Raw genomic sequence first — 14850 nt, 5'->3', positions numbered from 1 at the left:
CAGTGTTAAGCTTCTGGGGCTTCAGCATGCTCATTCACATGCATCCAGTGCTAACCAGAAAAATAATAGTGTTATCACCTAGTTCAGTAATCTAATGATGGAGAACCAATCTCTGGGAGTTATGGCTGGAATTGAAAGTGGTTTCTTACTGTGTTTATTAGCCAGGATACTAAGCACCGGGCTGGGCTGAGTTAACGATGATATCTTAATAATTTCTTAATCTGGACACATATGCATCCTGGTGAAGTAACAGTCTCTCACTGTATCTTATGATTTTTTTTTTTTGTTTCAGTCTCTCACTGTATCTTATGAATTTTTTTGTCTTTGAAACATAATGCTACCTTGCATGGAATGTTGACTGCCTTGCTAGCTAAGTGCTGTTATAGTTCTTGAATACTGTTAATGATGATTTTTCTCCAGGGAAAATGTGTTAGGGAATGGATATGTTAATTATGTCTGTATTGCTTAGCTTCATTTATTGGATTCTTCCTGTGATATGTATTACCAGACTTTTATTAGACCTGGCTACATTTTCAGAAGAAATGTGCGTCATTGTGTAGAGTAAATCTGAAGGCAGATATGTTACACATGAGGCAATATATAAATGCAAAACATGCACCTGAGGTACAACTATATGTTAAGTGCAGTAACTATACTGTATTGAAGACTTATCTCAGCAATACATTTGTGTATGACCATCATGAATTGGGAACTTTTTATATAAATATATATATATATTTAAGTAGTGTGTTCCACCTTCCAGAAAAAAAAATATATAAAATAAAATAAAATAAAATAAAATAAAATAAAATAAAATAAAATAAAATAAAATAAAATAAAATAAAAAACATTCCATTTATCCAAAGTAAAAAGGAGATAGTAGAAGCAATGTGGTTGGTTTTTTGTTTGGTTGGTTGGTTGTTTTGTTTTGTTTTGTTTTTCAATGTAAACAACATTGTAGCATGTATTAGCATTAAAACTTCAAATTTTCATACTGCTTCCGGGGAGCACTCAAATGTGTGTATTTCCTGTCTATCCCATCCCTGCAGGAAATTACTGGAATGCAGCTTCTTTCATCACATCATCATCCTATCTTCACTTCTCTACCTTCCAAGGGGAAACAAGTGCAGATATCTCTTTCTATTTCAAAACATCAGCCTCAGATGGGGTGTTTCTTGAGAATCTGGGGAACACTGACTTCATCAAACTGGAGCTGAAATGTAAGTATGTGCTTTCCACTACTCTTTTTGGAACCTGACACAGGTTCATGTCAGGTAACAGGTTTCAAGAAACATGCATTATTCAGTAAAATATGTAACATTGATTAAGTCAGGAAAAAAAAAAAAAATACACTACTTGACTTCTTCTTAGATTGTATTACATAGAAAGAACTATTGAAGTTTCTTTGATTTGTTTATCAAAGAGAGCAATAGAAAGAAGTATAGAATTAGTACCACCAGTTAAAATTTAAAAAAAAAAAAAAAGCACAGACCTTAAAAGATTCTTCAAAATTGCATGCCAAGTTTTATTTCTTTAAAATGTATGTCTGCAGCTGTGTAGGAGCACTGTAAGGAGCCTGAGCTGATAATACAATATCTAAAATATCTTTAAAAATCATGTAGAAATAATTCTTTATTGGCATGATCTGCTAGTGAAATTGCTGATCAAAAGTTAATTTTATTATTAAACCACTTAAAATGGCACAAGAGCAAACTTGCAAGCAAGGTGCTGAAATCCTCAGCTGTACATGAATTGTGTTTAGTGAAATTGAAGCAGTTGAATTAGGAGAAAACAGTGTTTTATGTCTCCTGTGTTCTTCCTCGACTCAGTTTGCCCTGCCATAAACAGGAGTGGTGACAGGCCTGCTGTGCTATGTGTAATGGCTAATACAGCCTCTAGTGGCATATTACAGCAGCGTAGTTACATGAGTGCAGCAAACTCCCTGTCTGCACTCCAGTACTGAGAAAAACATTTTTTCTTCTGTTTGCTGCAGAAGCTACTCACAGAGGTCAAGAACCTGGTTCTAAATATATATGTACAAAAGTCAGTGGCAAACGTCACTAATGCTGAAGGATTAATTTTTTTATGTATCCCAAATAATTTATTTTTTTTTTATGTAGGTTCAATGAGATTTGCATGCACATATCTAATTTAAAAATATTTGCCAAGTGGTACAGAGAACAGTTCATTTGAACATAATTGCGTTCAGTCTACCTTTTCTTTCCTGGAAACTAGTCTTGAAATTTTCAGATCCCAGAAAATATTTCTTTCTGTGACTTCAAAGTTATACTAGTCACAGTTCAAAATGAGTTAAATGCTGGGGGTTTAGTAACAAAAAGGAAATTCATTCTCTTTTCTGAATTGCATGTCTATTGCATGGACATATTTTATCTATTTTTCAGTAGTTTGTTTCATTCTAGTCTGCATTTACATTTTGTTGGAATTCAATCAATTTTAAAACAAAGTTTAATAATTTCAGAAGTTCCTTGCATGGATTACAATAGATTCTTCTGCTTCTTAAAAGAGTTTGCTTCCCCTTTACATAAGTCCCATAAAATTGATACATGAATTTGTTTCGTAATGGAAACATAAAATTAAGTCAGTAAGATAATTACAGTATTATCTTTAAACCCTGAAGTTTTCCTTTAGCAAACTATTTCTAGCTAATGCATCAAATTATCTTACAGAAATGTTATTTTGTATTAAAAGTTTTTATGTAATGTCAGTTGTGACATATTTGCTGCAAGCTGCTGCACTTCAAATAACGGCTACATTGTCTTTTCAATGCCTTCTTGTACAGGTGCAAATTTCATTGAAGAGCAGTCCATTCCTTAAAAAAAAAAAAAAAAAAAAAAGTTGCTGATTTCAACAGACAAGTTCTTTCTTGTTCTTCCCTTATATGTGAAACAGCTGTGTATATTTGTAATGTACAGTTAGCATAAGCTTTGTTCTACAGACCAGGAAAGGAGAGGTTCTAAAACCTCTCAGTATTTCAATAGACTTAAAGTATTTCAATAGACTTAATGAACTGGCTAAATATATTAGGAGAACAAATCATTTGGTCTGTAAAGATTCTTAGATTCAAGTCTTTGGAAAGAAGCTTGCTATTGCATTTTTTATTCTGAGCACAATAGCTATCGCTAGGAATTCTCATTAAATTATTTTATTAGTGTGCTTTCTTAAGGTCTAATAACTGCACGGCTTATTTTCCTACTCTCTAGAATTATAAGAAAAAGAAGTGCAATCTTGTAGCTTATAAATTCACGTGTCTTCAGCTCCATATTAACATCTCTGAGGAGAGGGATGAAGGAAGGGAAGAATATGTTTCTCTGATTTAAGCTTTTCCAAGCAGACAAGGAAGACTGTCATTGAAAACAAAACAAAACAAACAAAGAAAAACAAACAAACAAAAAAAAAAAGTGGCAAAATATGGTTGAAAAAAGTGGTGACTGTGGTTGAAATTTTTGGGTACTCCATTTATCAAGCAGATCCCCTGGCAGGCTCTTACTTATCATCATTCAAGGAGCAGTATGCAGAGAGAGATGTAGAATTATCTTAAAACTCAGTTTTTACATACATCAGTAAATCTACATGTTATTTTTACAGGTGGCTGGTCAGCTGACAATGACTGGCTTAGACAGGAGGTAGTTTGATAGGGTGTAAATTTTTTCTGTAAATCAGTGCTTTAGGAAACCACACATCTTTGGTCAAATTTTCTATATAAGTTTTTAAATTAAAATTATTTTTAGGGCAAGAAAAATGATGTTTTCACCTTTAGAGATTTTCTACACAGTTTTGGCCAGGTTTAATGCCAAATCCAGTCCTCATATGACACCACTAAGAACACCATTTATTCATTTATTCTAAGGCTTTAATTTTCTTCCTTTAGCCTTGATCTACCTTTTAGGACCCAGAGGACTGTAACCTGACATGTTCCTTGTCCATGCTTTTCATAAATGCAATCCACAAAATAGTTTGAAAAAGTTAGAGAAACAGTTTGGCAACAGCAAATATCTTTCTCGTAGCCCCTCATTCTTTCCCCCAGCGTGTACCTAACATCATAATTAAAAATTAGTTTACACTCTATATATATTTATTGCATGTACGTGCAACAGAGCTGGCACTTGTTCTGCAACATGACAGGGAGTTGCTTACAGTATGCAATACTTCTGCGAACTGAAATAAACTGAGTGGCCCATCAGCTACACAGATCTACCATAAGAGACTTACTACTACACCGAACCAGTTCAGCTGGCCATTGCCCTGATTAATCCTCTGCCTTTACCTCCACTTCCATTGGTGCTGAGGTTGGAAGCAGACCTAGCATGACAAAACAGACTAAACAGCAGTCTGTATATCAGACAACAATGACAGGGATCCTTGAGCTCTTCACAAGATATCTTAATGCTCTTATTTTTTGTAAGCATTCTACTGTCAAATGTTGCTATATAAAACATGCCAAGAATTTCACTTTGAATTCTTGAAGACTTTCAGTTCACCTCCCTGCTCAAGTCTTCTTTGTAGCCACTCCTTCCTGGGAATGATAGCTTTGTGCAACTGAACCTGCCTAGAGCTTCTAGAAAGGAGAGCCATCAGGGTAGAGGGAAATAGGTCTCCAGGATCCTTACTCAAAACTTTGCAGCAAACAGGAGGCTACCTAAAATCTGGTGGAATGTCAACAAATCTGACAAGGATAAAATGTTGAAGAATATGTTTTTATACATTTAGGAGGTGTTTCTTGAAGACTGCAGAGAGTTATGAATATAAAATTCCAGCTACTGAAATTTCTGAACAAGAGAAATCCCATGTTTTGGAGAAATGTGTTCCTGAAAGCAAGTTTTGAATGGGACCTATTCTTGATAATCTGGGAGGAAGCATCTACTAACGCATTTTTGTATTAGATTCCCAGGATCATTGCTCTAAAAAGCCAGTAGAGAGTTAAATTGTTTTCAGAAAACTCTCTTAATGCCACTGTCATAATATTGTAATGAAAAAGATATTCTGTGCATTTCTGTAGCTCCTCTCATCCCAGCACCTCCAAGCAATTTACAGACACTAATGAATTGTATCCCACTGTTATTATTCCGAAGTAAGCAAACAGGAAGACAGTTTTACAGCAGGGGAAAAAAAGAAAAGACGAGGCTTATAAAAAGAAAGGTCAACTTGTGTTTGATCCTGGCTTGAACTTGTAAGAGACGAAGGAGTTTTCTTATTAATTTATTGCAGAAAGCTAGAAATATTTACAGCCCCTACATTCAGAGACATCACTTGGCTGATAACCCCTGCAATGCTAGCCACCCTAAAAGTCTCCCCAAGGAGTGATCAGTGAACTTAGCTGCTGTGAAAAGGATTGCATGGGGTAGCTTGCTAATGAGAGCAGCAGGATGTCTCCAGGATGAGTCGGCTTACTTTGTGGGCAAGGGATACCAACAGCACTTTAATATCTAACATTTGCACTTGAAGAGAAAAGTGCCATATTGCTTCTTGTGCTAGGCTGTTTCTAGGCTACTTAGCTGAGATGTAAGTAACTTTTCTGAAATGAGACAAAGCAGTGATGGGCCAGGGAACATGATTTGCATTGCTGTTTGATTCTTCCTAGACAGCATTCATTCCTCCAGACTTAATGCTCTAAAACATGACTGATTAATATATATGTTTTACAGATTTTAATAACTTCATCACTTCTTTCTCCAAGGGCATCCTAAAATGGAATTCTACCATATCAATGAATTTTGTACATGATACCCTTTAAATTCCCTTATGTTAATGTAAATACAGCTTTACATATTCCACTGCTTTATCTTTGTAGCTGAGTAGGGAAACTGGTGTGACCTTCATTGTTGTGGTTTATTTGTTGTTGTTATTGTTTGTTTGTTTTGCTTTCCTAGCAACAGATCATTTTTTTGAAAAACAGCCCCCTACAAGAGCATGTTGTATAGCCACACATCAAAGAATGTTGTAATTTCAAAGCTATATACAAAGAAAGTAAAGCACACTTAGGAATCCCTTCATCCCAGGGGCCAGTAGGAAACTATCAAATTAAATTGAAAAGAAAAATAAAAATTAAATTTCTTCAAGGAAATTTTTGATCCAAATGTTTTTACAACTTTTGCAAACTCTCATCCTAAGACCGAAAAAAACACAAGCATCATTTTTTTCAAGGTCAGATTTCTTTCCAACTGAGGCAAGTGGTGAAAAAAACTTGATATTTAAAAAGGGCAGTTTATGACCCTTCTGAAAACACTAGTTCCACCTTTATCTTTATATCTAATCTGCATATGGGGATAGGTGCTCTGGTGTTTGGGAGCAAGCCAAAGGTAGCAAATAAACAACTTGGATGGAGAACTGGCTAAAACTGTCTGGAGCTGGAAATGACTTTCTCCAAAGTCTGCCCTTCTGAAATCAGGGGTTGTGATCTCCCTTTTCACCTTCCTCCCTGCTTTCAGGATACTGAAATCCACCATTTCATGGTCATTTCAGGCAAAGTTGTCTTTAACCTTAACACTCCTAACAGGCCCCTCCTTGTTTGTGAATATGAGCATCTCTCTTTGTTGGCATCTGTATGATCTATGTCAGGAAGTAGTTGTCGACACTTTACAGGAACCTCCTTGATTGCTTATGCTCTGCCGTGTTGTCCTTCCAATAGCTGTTGGTGTGACCCAAGTATCCCATAAGGACCAGGGCCTGTGAACATGAGGCTGCTTCTAGCTGTCTGTACAATGCCTCATGCATGTGTTCTAGTCAGGTGATCTATAGCAGACACTCACTGCAATGTCATCCATAGTAGTTTACTCTTTAATTACCTTTATTACTAATCCTCAATATTATCCCATACTTTGAAACACTGTGAGTGACAAAATCTGAAATAGTCCAACCAAACTGCATTGCTTCCTATAACCTGAATCCAGTTGGACATCTGGTCCTATTTCATTTAGATGTTCTTGGGAATCTTTCTCCTCAGTGTTTAAATAGGGTTTTGGTACCTTGCAATCTACTTCTTTTTCTTTTCTTTTTTTTTTTTTTTTTTTTTTTTTTTTCAGTTGGCCTTTAAACATAAAGTGTTGGAAATTGCTTAGTTAGTCTATGAAAAGTCTAAACATTTTTTTATTGCTTTCACCAAAGGAATACAATTTTAAAATAGAAAAACATTTAATGTGATAAGATACAGTGAAAGAGGAGGTATTTTTGCTAATGATACAATTGTATCCATGATACTTCAAATCTTTATGCACAGGATTAATTCAAACTATGCCAATAAATTGATTCAAGTGAATATAATCATTTTTGGATTAAGTGTTTGCAAGAACATCATAATGTGGTAAATTTTAAATTATCATCTAAAGTTTTGGCCACAGATTTTCCTAACAATTTTATTAAAAATCTAATAAAAGAATGAATTTATTTTTTTAAGAAAATCATAAAAACAGTTACTATCACAAGACTGCTATTACATAATCTTATGTAAATTAGGTATTTTATATCCTCTTGATCTAAACGTCTTGACTTTGTTTATAAAATAGAGTCTGGATTACAATAGAGCATTTTGTGTCTACTCAAGTACTATAGAAAGCTCTCTATCAATATGAATTAGAAATAGTAAATATTATTTACAGATATAAATCCTTTCACTCACTCTTTTATGTTTTTACTACTACAGTAAGAAACAGGAATGGGTGTCCTGTTGGCATTACATTTCATGAGACTCATGCATAGAGTGAAGTAAGGTAGTTAGGGAAAGGAGTCTGAAACAGGCAGGTCCCTCACTCAAATAGCATTCAAAAATGAGTACATTCAGCATGGCCGTAGCTTTCATCCTCCACCAGTGTGTTACAGGAGTTTTCTACCTCTAATGACCACGAAGTCAGGGCACATATTTTTACCTCCAAAATGTCAGTTCAGTCTCTATATCTCCATACCAGTCCATGATAGTCCTTATTTTCATATTTTTTAGATATATTTTCCTCAAAGACCTCATCTCCATTTTGGGGGGTTCACCGTGAACATTGTCAACAGTAAATAATTATAACAATAGTTTTCAGAGAAAATCTTTGTTTAAATTTAAAAATAAAAAGAATAATAAAAAATAAAAAGAATCCACAGTACCAGGGTCCATATACTCTGCCCCTGCCCTCTTCATATATACAGAGTAACTACACTAAAAGTAAACTTATGTCATATTTTTTGGATGGACATTATTATTTTGTTAGTACAGCACAACAGGGTCCTTACCCTGATGGTGAACCCTGCACAGGCACAGAGAAATAAATAAAAGCAGTGAAAAATTGCTTATAAACCAGCCACTACAAATGACAAAAAGCTACATGTCCAGGCAGAAAAATCAATCAACTCATATCACGTTGAGCACCTGGCCAGATTTTTAAAGTTTCCTGGCAGCTACAACCCAGGCATTTGAATACCTTTACAAGTCTTAACCACAATCTCCAGCAGAACTTACACCCATTCCACAAGCTATGAAATAAGAAAAACACCACAAAAGAGGAAGAAAAGCACATATGCAATGCGTTTTTTCTCAAAATCACACCATTTAAAAAATAAACGACGGTCTTGATGTCTACTTTTCAGGCTTGCACAAGGCTATTACAACTTTTAATGTGATGCAAATCACATTAAAAAATCACAAATTTAGGTGATTTTTGTGAGATTCAAATGCAACATATTTGAGGAGGAGGAGTTGATAAGCAGCCAGTCCCATCGCTCAGTAATTTTAAAACCATGCCAACTTCCCAGCAATTTTTCTTATGGAAAGGAGACTCTTTCTCCTCTCCTCTTAAAAATCTCTGACATTTTACCATGCTCCCACCATAACTGGATTTCATGAATGGTAGCATATACATTTGAACACTTCGTGTCCAAAGGAGGGCTATGAAGGTAGCGAAGGGTCTAGATGGGAAGAGGTCTGAGGAGCTGCTGAGGTCCCTTGGTTTGTTCAGCCCAGAGCAGAGCAGGCTGAGGGGAGGCCTCATGGTGGCCTGCAGCTCCCTCACAAGGGATCGAAGGGGCAGATGCTGAGCTCTGTTCTCTGAGGACAGTGACAGGATCTGAGGGAACATCATGGAGCTGGGACAGGGGAGGGTCAGGATGGGTGTTAGTAAAAGGTTCTGCACCCAGAGGGTCATCAGGCACTGGGACAGGCTCCCCAGGGCAGTGGTCACAGCACTGAGCCTGTCAGAGCTCAAGAAGCCTTTGGGAAATGCTTTTAAACACATGGTTGGATTTTTGGGTGGTCCTTTGTGAACCCAGGAGTTGAACTTGCAGATCCTTGTTAGTCCCTTCCAACTCAGGATATTGTGTGATTTTATGACTTTTATTTTGCCTTTTATACAATAAAAAAATAACTAACTGTTACACAAAACCTTTAGAATGCTACATGAGAGAGCTGTGTTTTGATGTCTGTGCATTCCACTTGTTGTGGTGTCTTTTGTTGTTTGAAACCAGTGCAGTTCTATGGTAAAGCACTGGAGTTTAAAAAGTTTAATGAAGTATATTATTTCCTACTACAGATAGGAAAGCATACTCCTCCTCTCCTTTTATATTCAGCATACTGACTACAGTTCCCTTTTTGTGAATCATCTCTCACAAAAGAGACCAGAAGACATTGCTGCTATATTTTTTTTTTTAAGCTTTAGTACCTTTCATGAGATCAACAAGACCTTCAACTGAGTCACCTTTCCTTTCTTTCTTCCAAACTGCTAAGTAGTTATTGGAAGAGGGCTGTATGGATGGGAAGTAACATCATCTATCTGCAATTGTATTGCCTTAGAAGTAAAGCAAGTAGGTATCTTTTCATGCCCTGTTCTGGTCATCTGTTGTTTGACATTAAACAAGTTCTTTCACATCTCTTTTATTTGGTTCCCTGTTTATGCAGTACTGGTAATGTAATTTTTCATTCTTCATGTCTACAGCTGAAAATTGCTATATAAACTAAAATATAACCATAAAAAATATGAGTTGTTTCCAAGTGCTTATCTACAAGACGGCTGGAGTGCAGTTAGCATAACTGAGGTTATTAATAAATAATGATAATAAATAATTCCGAGGGCGTGTTTGGCCTTTGCATGATAATTCATGAGCAAATTTGGTACTTTCATTTTAATATAATATTTTTGTCCCCCAAAGCAATTTAATCTATTATGTAGAAAGGCTGACATTTATGTTTGATTGGTTATTTAATAGTTGTGTTTATTCTAAAATTAAATAAAAATATCTGATTCTTAGTCATTACCAAAATCAAATCCCTTCTTATAATGGTCCTCTCATAGATGCTTATTCATGAGGAAGCCACACTATCCAGTTCTGTTTTCCCTTCATATTGAGCTCCAGGAGTCTTACTGCTTTCCAAAATACTGCTAATTGCATTTGTAAGTGGTTGTCTGCCGGTAGAAAGTCATAGAATTAGTGTCTCTCCACAAGGTCAGAGAAGCCAGGAACATTCTTTTTTACTACCTTGCACCTGGAGAGCATTTAGCCAGTTGCAGGTAGCCTGTTCATTTTGGAAAAGGTAAAGACACATTTCCAGCAGTTAAAAATTCCCCCTCAGCTGCTATCAGACAACAGGTTAGACCACCCCAGGGAAAATTCAGGGAAGGATTGTAAGTCTGCACTGTTCTGTACTCCAGCTCCTGCTCCAAAGGAGTAATCTAGTCTTGCATGTGCATAGAAACACAATGTCTCACTGACATAATGGCTTTTGACCAGAAACAAGTTGTAACTGAGAAGTGCTGCATCTGGCAGATGTTCTTTATACATCCAACTTCTCAACCTTTTGAGGGCAGGCTACAATACTGAATAGCCCACTTTTAATAGCAGTATTGAAACATTGCAATTGTAATTGCCTACTTGAGGAGATGACTCTACACAGAATTGTACTCTGTTATTCCCTTCAATACTGAAAGACAGTGAGGGGAGAAAAAAGTGTTGCTAGCTGAACTCCATGTAAAATAACTATAATGAAGCACTGAAATATGTCTGCAAATCTTTTGGATTATATACACAAGCATGAATATTTGTGCAAGTGGCATGTGTACAACAGAACTAAGCTTGATGCCGCAGACTAACCAACAGACTAGCAGAATAATGGCCTACTTTTATTTATGTATTTGTTTGTTAATTTAGTAATGTCTGTAATTTCTTTGGCTTTGCTAGTGAGACCCAAGAGGACTAAACACGCAACAGAGAAAAATGGAAAATGTAGAACTTTGTGATTTGATTTTTTTTTTTGGAACTGAAACATACACGACACAGAAATAACTTGCACTTTTAATAATCACAAAAGGCAGGTCCCAATAGCAAAATCTGTATTTGGTAGACACTAAATCATCTGAAGACAGAAAACCATCCTCTTGATGTGCTCCAGTAATACACTTTTACTGCAAGTGATAGACTGATATTTGCTATGCTTTTTAGCTTCTTCCTTCCACCTCCTAGGATCACTGTAGCCTTATCCAGCATGAGCTTCAGTAAACAAGTTCACAGTTATGTTCTAATTCCATCCAGCAAAGCAAGCATTCATCATTAAATGGTTAATCGAAACAGAAAAAAACAACAACAACAACAACAAAAAAAAGATATCATAAGCAAAATACTAGTGCTACAGTGCATCAGCCTTCTTTTCCACATAAGCTGGTGAAACAATGACAGTGGACTTCAACTAAATCCCAATAGAAAGCTCAGTCTTTCTCAGAGTAAAGACTTTCCCAGATGTTCAGACCGAGCTTCCTGTGTTTCAGTTTGTACCTATTGCCACTTCTCTTGCCACTGGGCAACATTGAAAAGTAGCTCCATCTTCTTTGCAGCCTCCCTTCAGGTATTTCTATACATTGATAGGGTCCCCCCTTGAGCCTTCTCTTCTCCAGGCAGAACAGCCCCAGCTCACTCAGCCTTTCCTCAGAGGAAAAATTCTCCATCCCTTAACCATCCTCTTGGCCCTCGGTTGAGCTCTCTCCGGGATGTCCACGTCTCTCTTGTACTGAGGAGCCCAGAACTGGGTACACCACTTCAGATGTGGCCTCACCAGAGCTGATTAGAGGGGAGGGATCACCTCCCTCAAGCTGCTGGTAATGGTTTGCCTAATGCAGCCCAGGAGACCATTTCACCTTCTTTGGCACAAGGACACATTGCTGTCTCACATTCAACTTGGTGTCCACCAGGGCCCTGAGAGCCTTTTCTGCAAAGCTGCTTTTCAGCATGTCATGGTGCCTGGGGTTGTTCCTCCTCAGGTGTAGGACTTTGTACTTTTCCTTGTTGAATTGTATGAGGTTCCTGTCAGCTTGTTTCTCCAGCCTGCTGAAGTCTCTCTGGTTTTTATCATGAACAGAGTGTTTCAGCCTCACAGTTTTATGTGACCAGCAAACCAGCCTAGTGTGCACTCTGTCCCCGTCATCCAGGGGCAGATGACAGATTGGATACTGAACAAGACTGGACCCAGTTTTGACTCCAGGGGTACTCCTGGAGCTTAGTTTCTTGGTTTAGTTGATAGTTATCTGCGCTAGTAACTATTTTTCCTACCTTCCATCTTCATTTACTATACTGACTGGGTAAGATTCAAGAAAGTGTAAAGCTGCATGACTTTTCTTGTTTGGCTTCTTAATCTGTAGGCAAAAACAGAATGTGTTGTCTATGCAATGAACCACTATATTAGAGAGATATCTGCACTAATTCTGGAAAGATAGTATGTCCACACAGATCAAGACTCAGCAATGCTGTGTTTGATCCTAGGTACAGTAGAGCCTCTCATTAGGACTAATTACTTTTGGCACAGCATCATGTTAATGCAGCTGTACAGCTTCCAGAGCTAGTTCATTTGGCACTTAGCTCAGGGACGGCTGCAGTAATGGGCTTAGATGTCCATTGCCATTTGGTCAAATGAGTGAAGCTTTTGCTCATTAGTTCAAATGACCATTTCATTTGAGAATTTGATAAATGATGAAATCTTCAAGATGCTTAGTTCAATTGCTGTAAATATGGCCATGATTTTTGACAACTAACCAATTATTAACAGTCAGTCAAGCTACACAGAAATTCCTGCATTACAATCCAGCAATTTGTATCAGCAATTTCTCTCTGAGATGTTCTTTTGGTGGTTTTAATTTTTAGTTGATAAGTGAGATTCCCTGATGCTATGAGATGTGGCATCCTCAAAGCAGATACTGTGTTCCATTACAGCACTTCAGGGTAGCATCAGCAGCCAGGAACAAGTTACCAGTGCTGTTTCAATGTCAGCATTGGAACAGCTGTCTCTCACCCCCAGTGCAAATGAAGTTAGCAGGCCAGGTAATTTATAGATGACTTTGTAAGACTACTCAGCTACCAGAGTGTAAGTGGGAAAGGTGGACAAGATATTTTTCCATGCTATCAAAGCCTGGAAAGTCTTCCTTTCCTATCCAGAGTCTATTAAGTCAATTGGAAGTATTTCAGTGAATCATTTCATTGAATTGTGTCTTCTGGCCTAGTCAGTGAGCCCTTTGTCAAAGGTGTATTTAAAAAAAAAAAAAAAAAAAAAAAAAAAAGTCTAAAAAGTTTGGCAGATGTTGCTTATCCAGAGGTAGAATATTTACAAGCTGCTGTTTTCATGGAACAAGCAAGCAAGGTGGAGGGAAGCAATATCTGTCTGGCACTTTTTAGTCTACAATTCATAGCTTATTGTTGTATGCTGCTTTACAGCTAGTAAGTAAGCTCTGAATCTAGCCATAACAAGGCATGTTCTAAGAATGGAATTTCAAAAGGATCCTAAGGAAGCTAGGTTTTCCCTTTGATATAAGTCAACTAAAACATCAATGAGTCTCATTGAAGGTTATAAAAATACATCAGAAGAGTTAAAAGAAACAAAGTACAAGGGAGGGGATGAAAGTATGTATTTCAGAGAAAATGTAACAAGAAAGAGGAAGAGAAATAGGGAAACAGGCATAGAAAACTGACTCTAAGGAGGGTTGTAATTCCTATCTTCCCCCTCCCTCCCCCCCCCCTTTTTTTTTTTTCCACAGTTTTTGTGTCTTAAGAACCTTCACCTAGTACTTAGCGTTTTGTGAGCAGTTTTCAAAATCCTGGATGGGTTCACCCTCCAGGCATCCATGTGCAATATCAACAGTGCCGTCAGTTGGATCAGAATAAGAGGAAATTCTACTAAGGAGTTCTCATTTTACAGTCCTTAAGACAGACAGCTCTTGGGAGCTACTCAAGCCTGGCAGTGAAGAGATTTGAAAGGTTTCTTCAAAGTAAAATTTAATGGACAAATACACATCCTCTTGAAAATATACATGGATGTAACATACAACTTAAGTACTGGAGAAAGTATTCTAATTCATAGCATGCCTGAGTTTATTGGCAGACCCCTGAAATTATAAGGCATGCTAACATAAAAACAAAAGCTTTATTTCTTGAATGGTGAGTTTTGGCACATACATTTTTTCTGTCTTGTAAAGTGCAGAAGGTCAAATAGGCTAAATTCATGGTTCATGAATGGCAGCTCATTCAATAAATTAAATTATTTCATTCAGCACAGAACAGGAAGTACATCAGCAATTAAGTATGCTTTTGATGTTTCTTTTAATGAAATAAAAAATGTGTTTTTTGTATAACAAATTTTGATTGAAATAACATTATCTGTGAAACATTTATTGCAGTCCTTCCAGATTGCTTAAAAATGCGTATAGTTTAATCTGTGAAAATCATGTGGAAATCTTCTAGGCCATGTACAAAAATACTCACTGTTAATCAGTGTTCTTAATGACAATGATCATGGAGTGTTGCTTCTACCACAATTTATCAGATGTGCTGATAAATTTTGTATTAGACTTCCGGTACATACAAGAAATTACAAATATACCACTGAGA

At 36.8% G+C, this 14850-nt stretch overlaps 1 protein-coding gene across 1 annotated transcript in view; it reads left to right on the top strand.

The window, feature by feature from the left end:
* The window catches only part of CNTNAP2 (contactin associated protein 2), a 1149595-nt gene that overhangs the window by 1032125 nt on the left and 102620 nt on the right, over positions 1 to 14850 (top strand). Inside the window, 1 exon segment of the mRNA XM_032182107.1 lies at positions 1050 to 1220. Coding sequence (XP_032037998.1) covers positions 1050 to 1220 — 171 coding nt within the window.

Source organism: Aythya fuligula, chromosome 2, assembly GCF_009819795.1.
Source record: "Aythya fuligula isolate bAytFul2 chromosome 2, bAytFul2.pri, whole genome shotgun sequence".
Classification (NCBI taxonomy): Eukaryota; Metazoa; Chordata; class Aves; order Anseriformes; family Anatidae; genus Aythya; species Aythya fuligula.
This window is presented reverse-complemented; position numbering and strand designations above follow the sequence as displayed.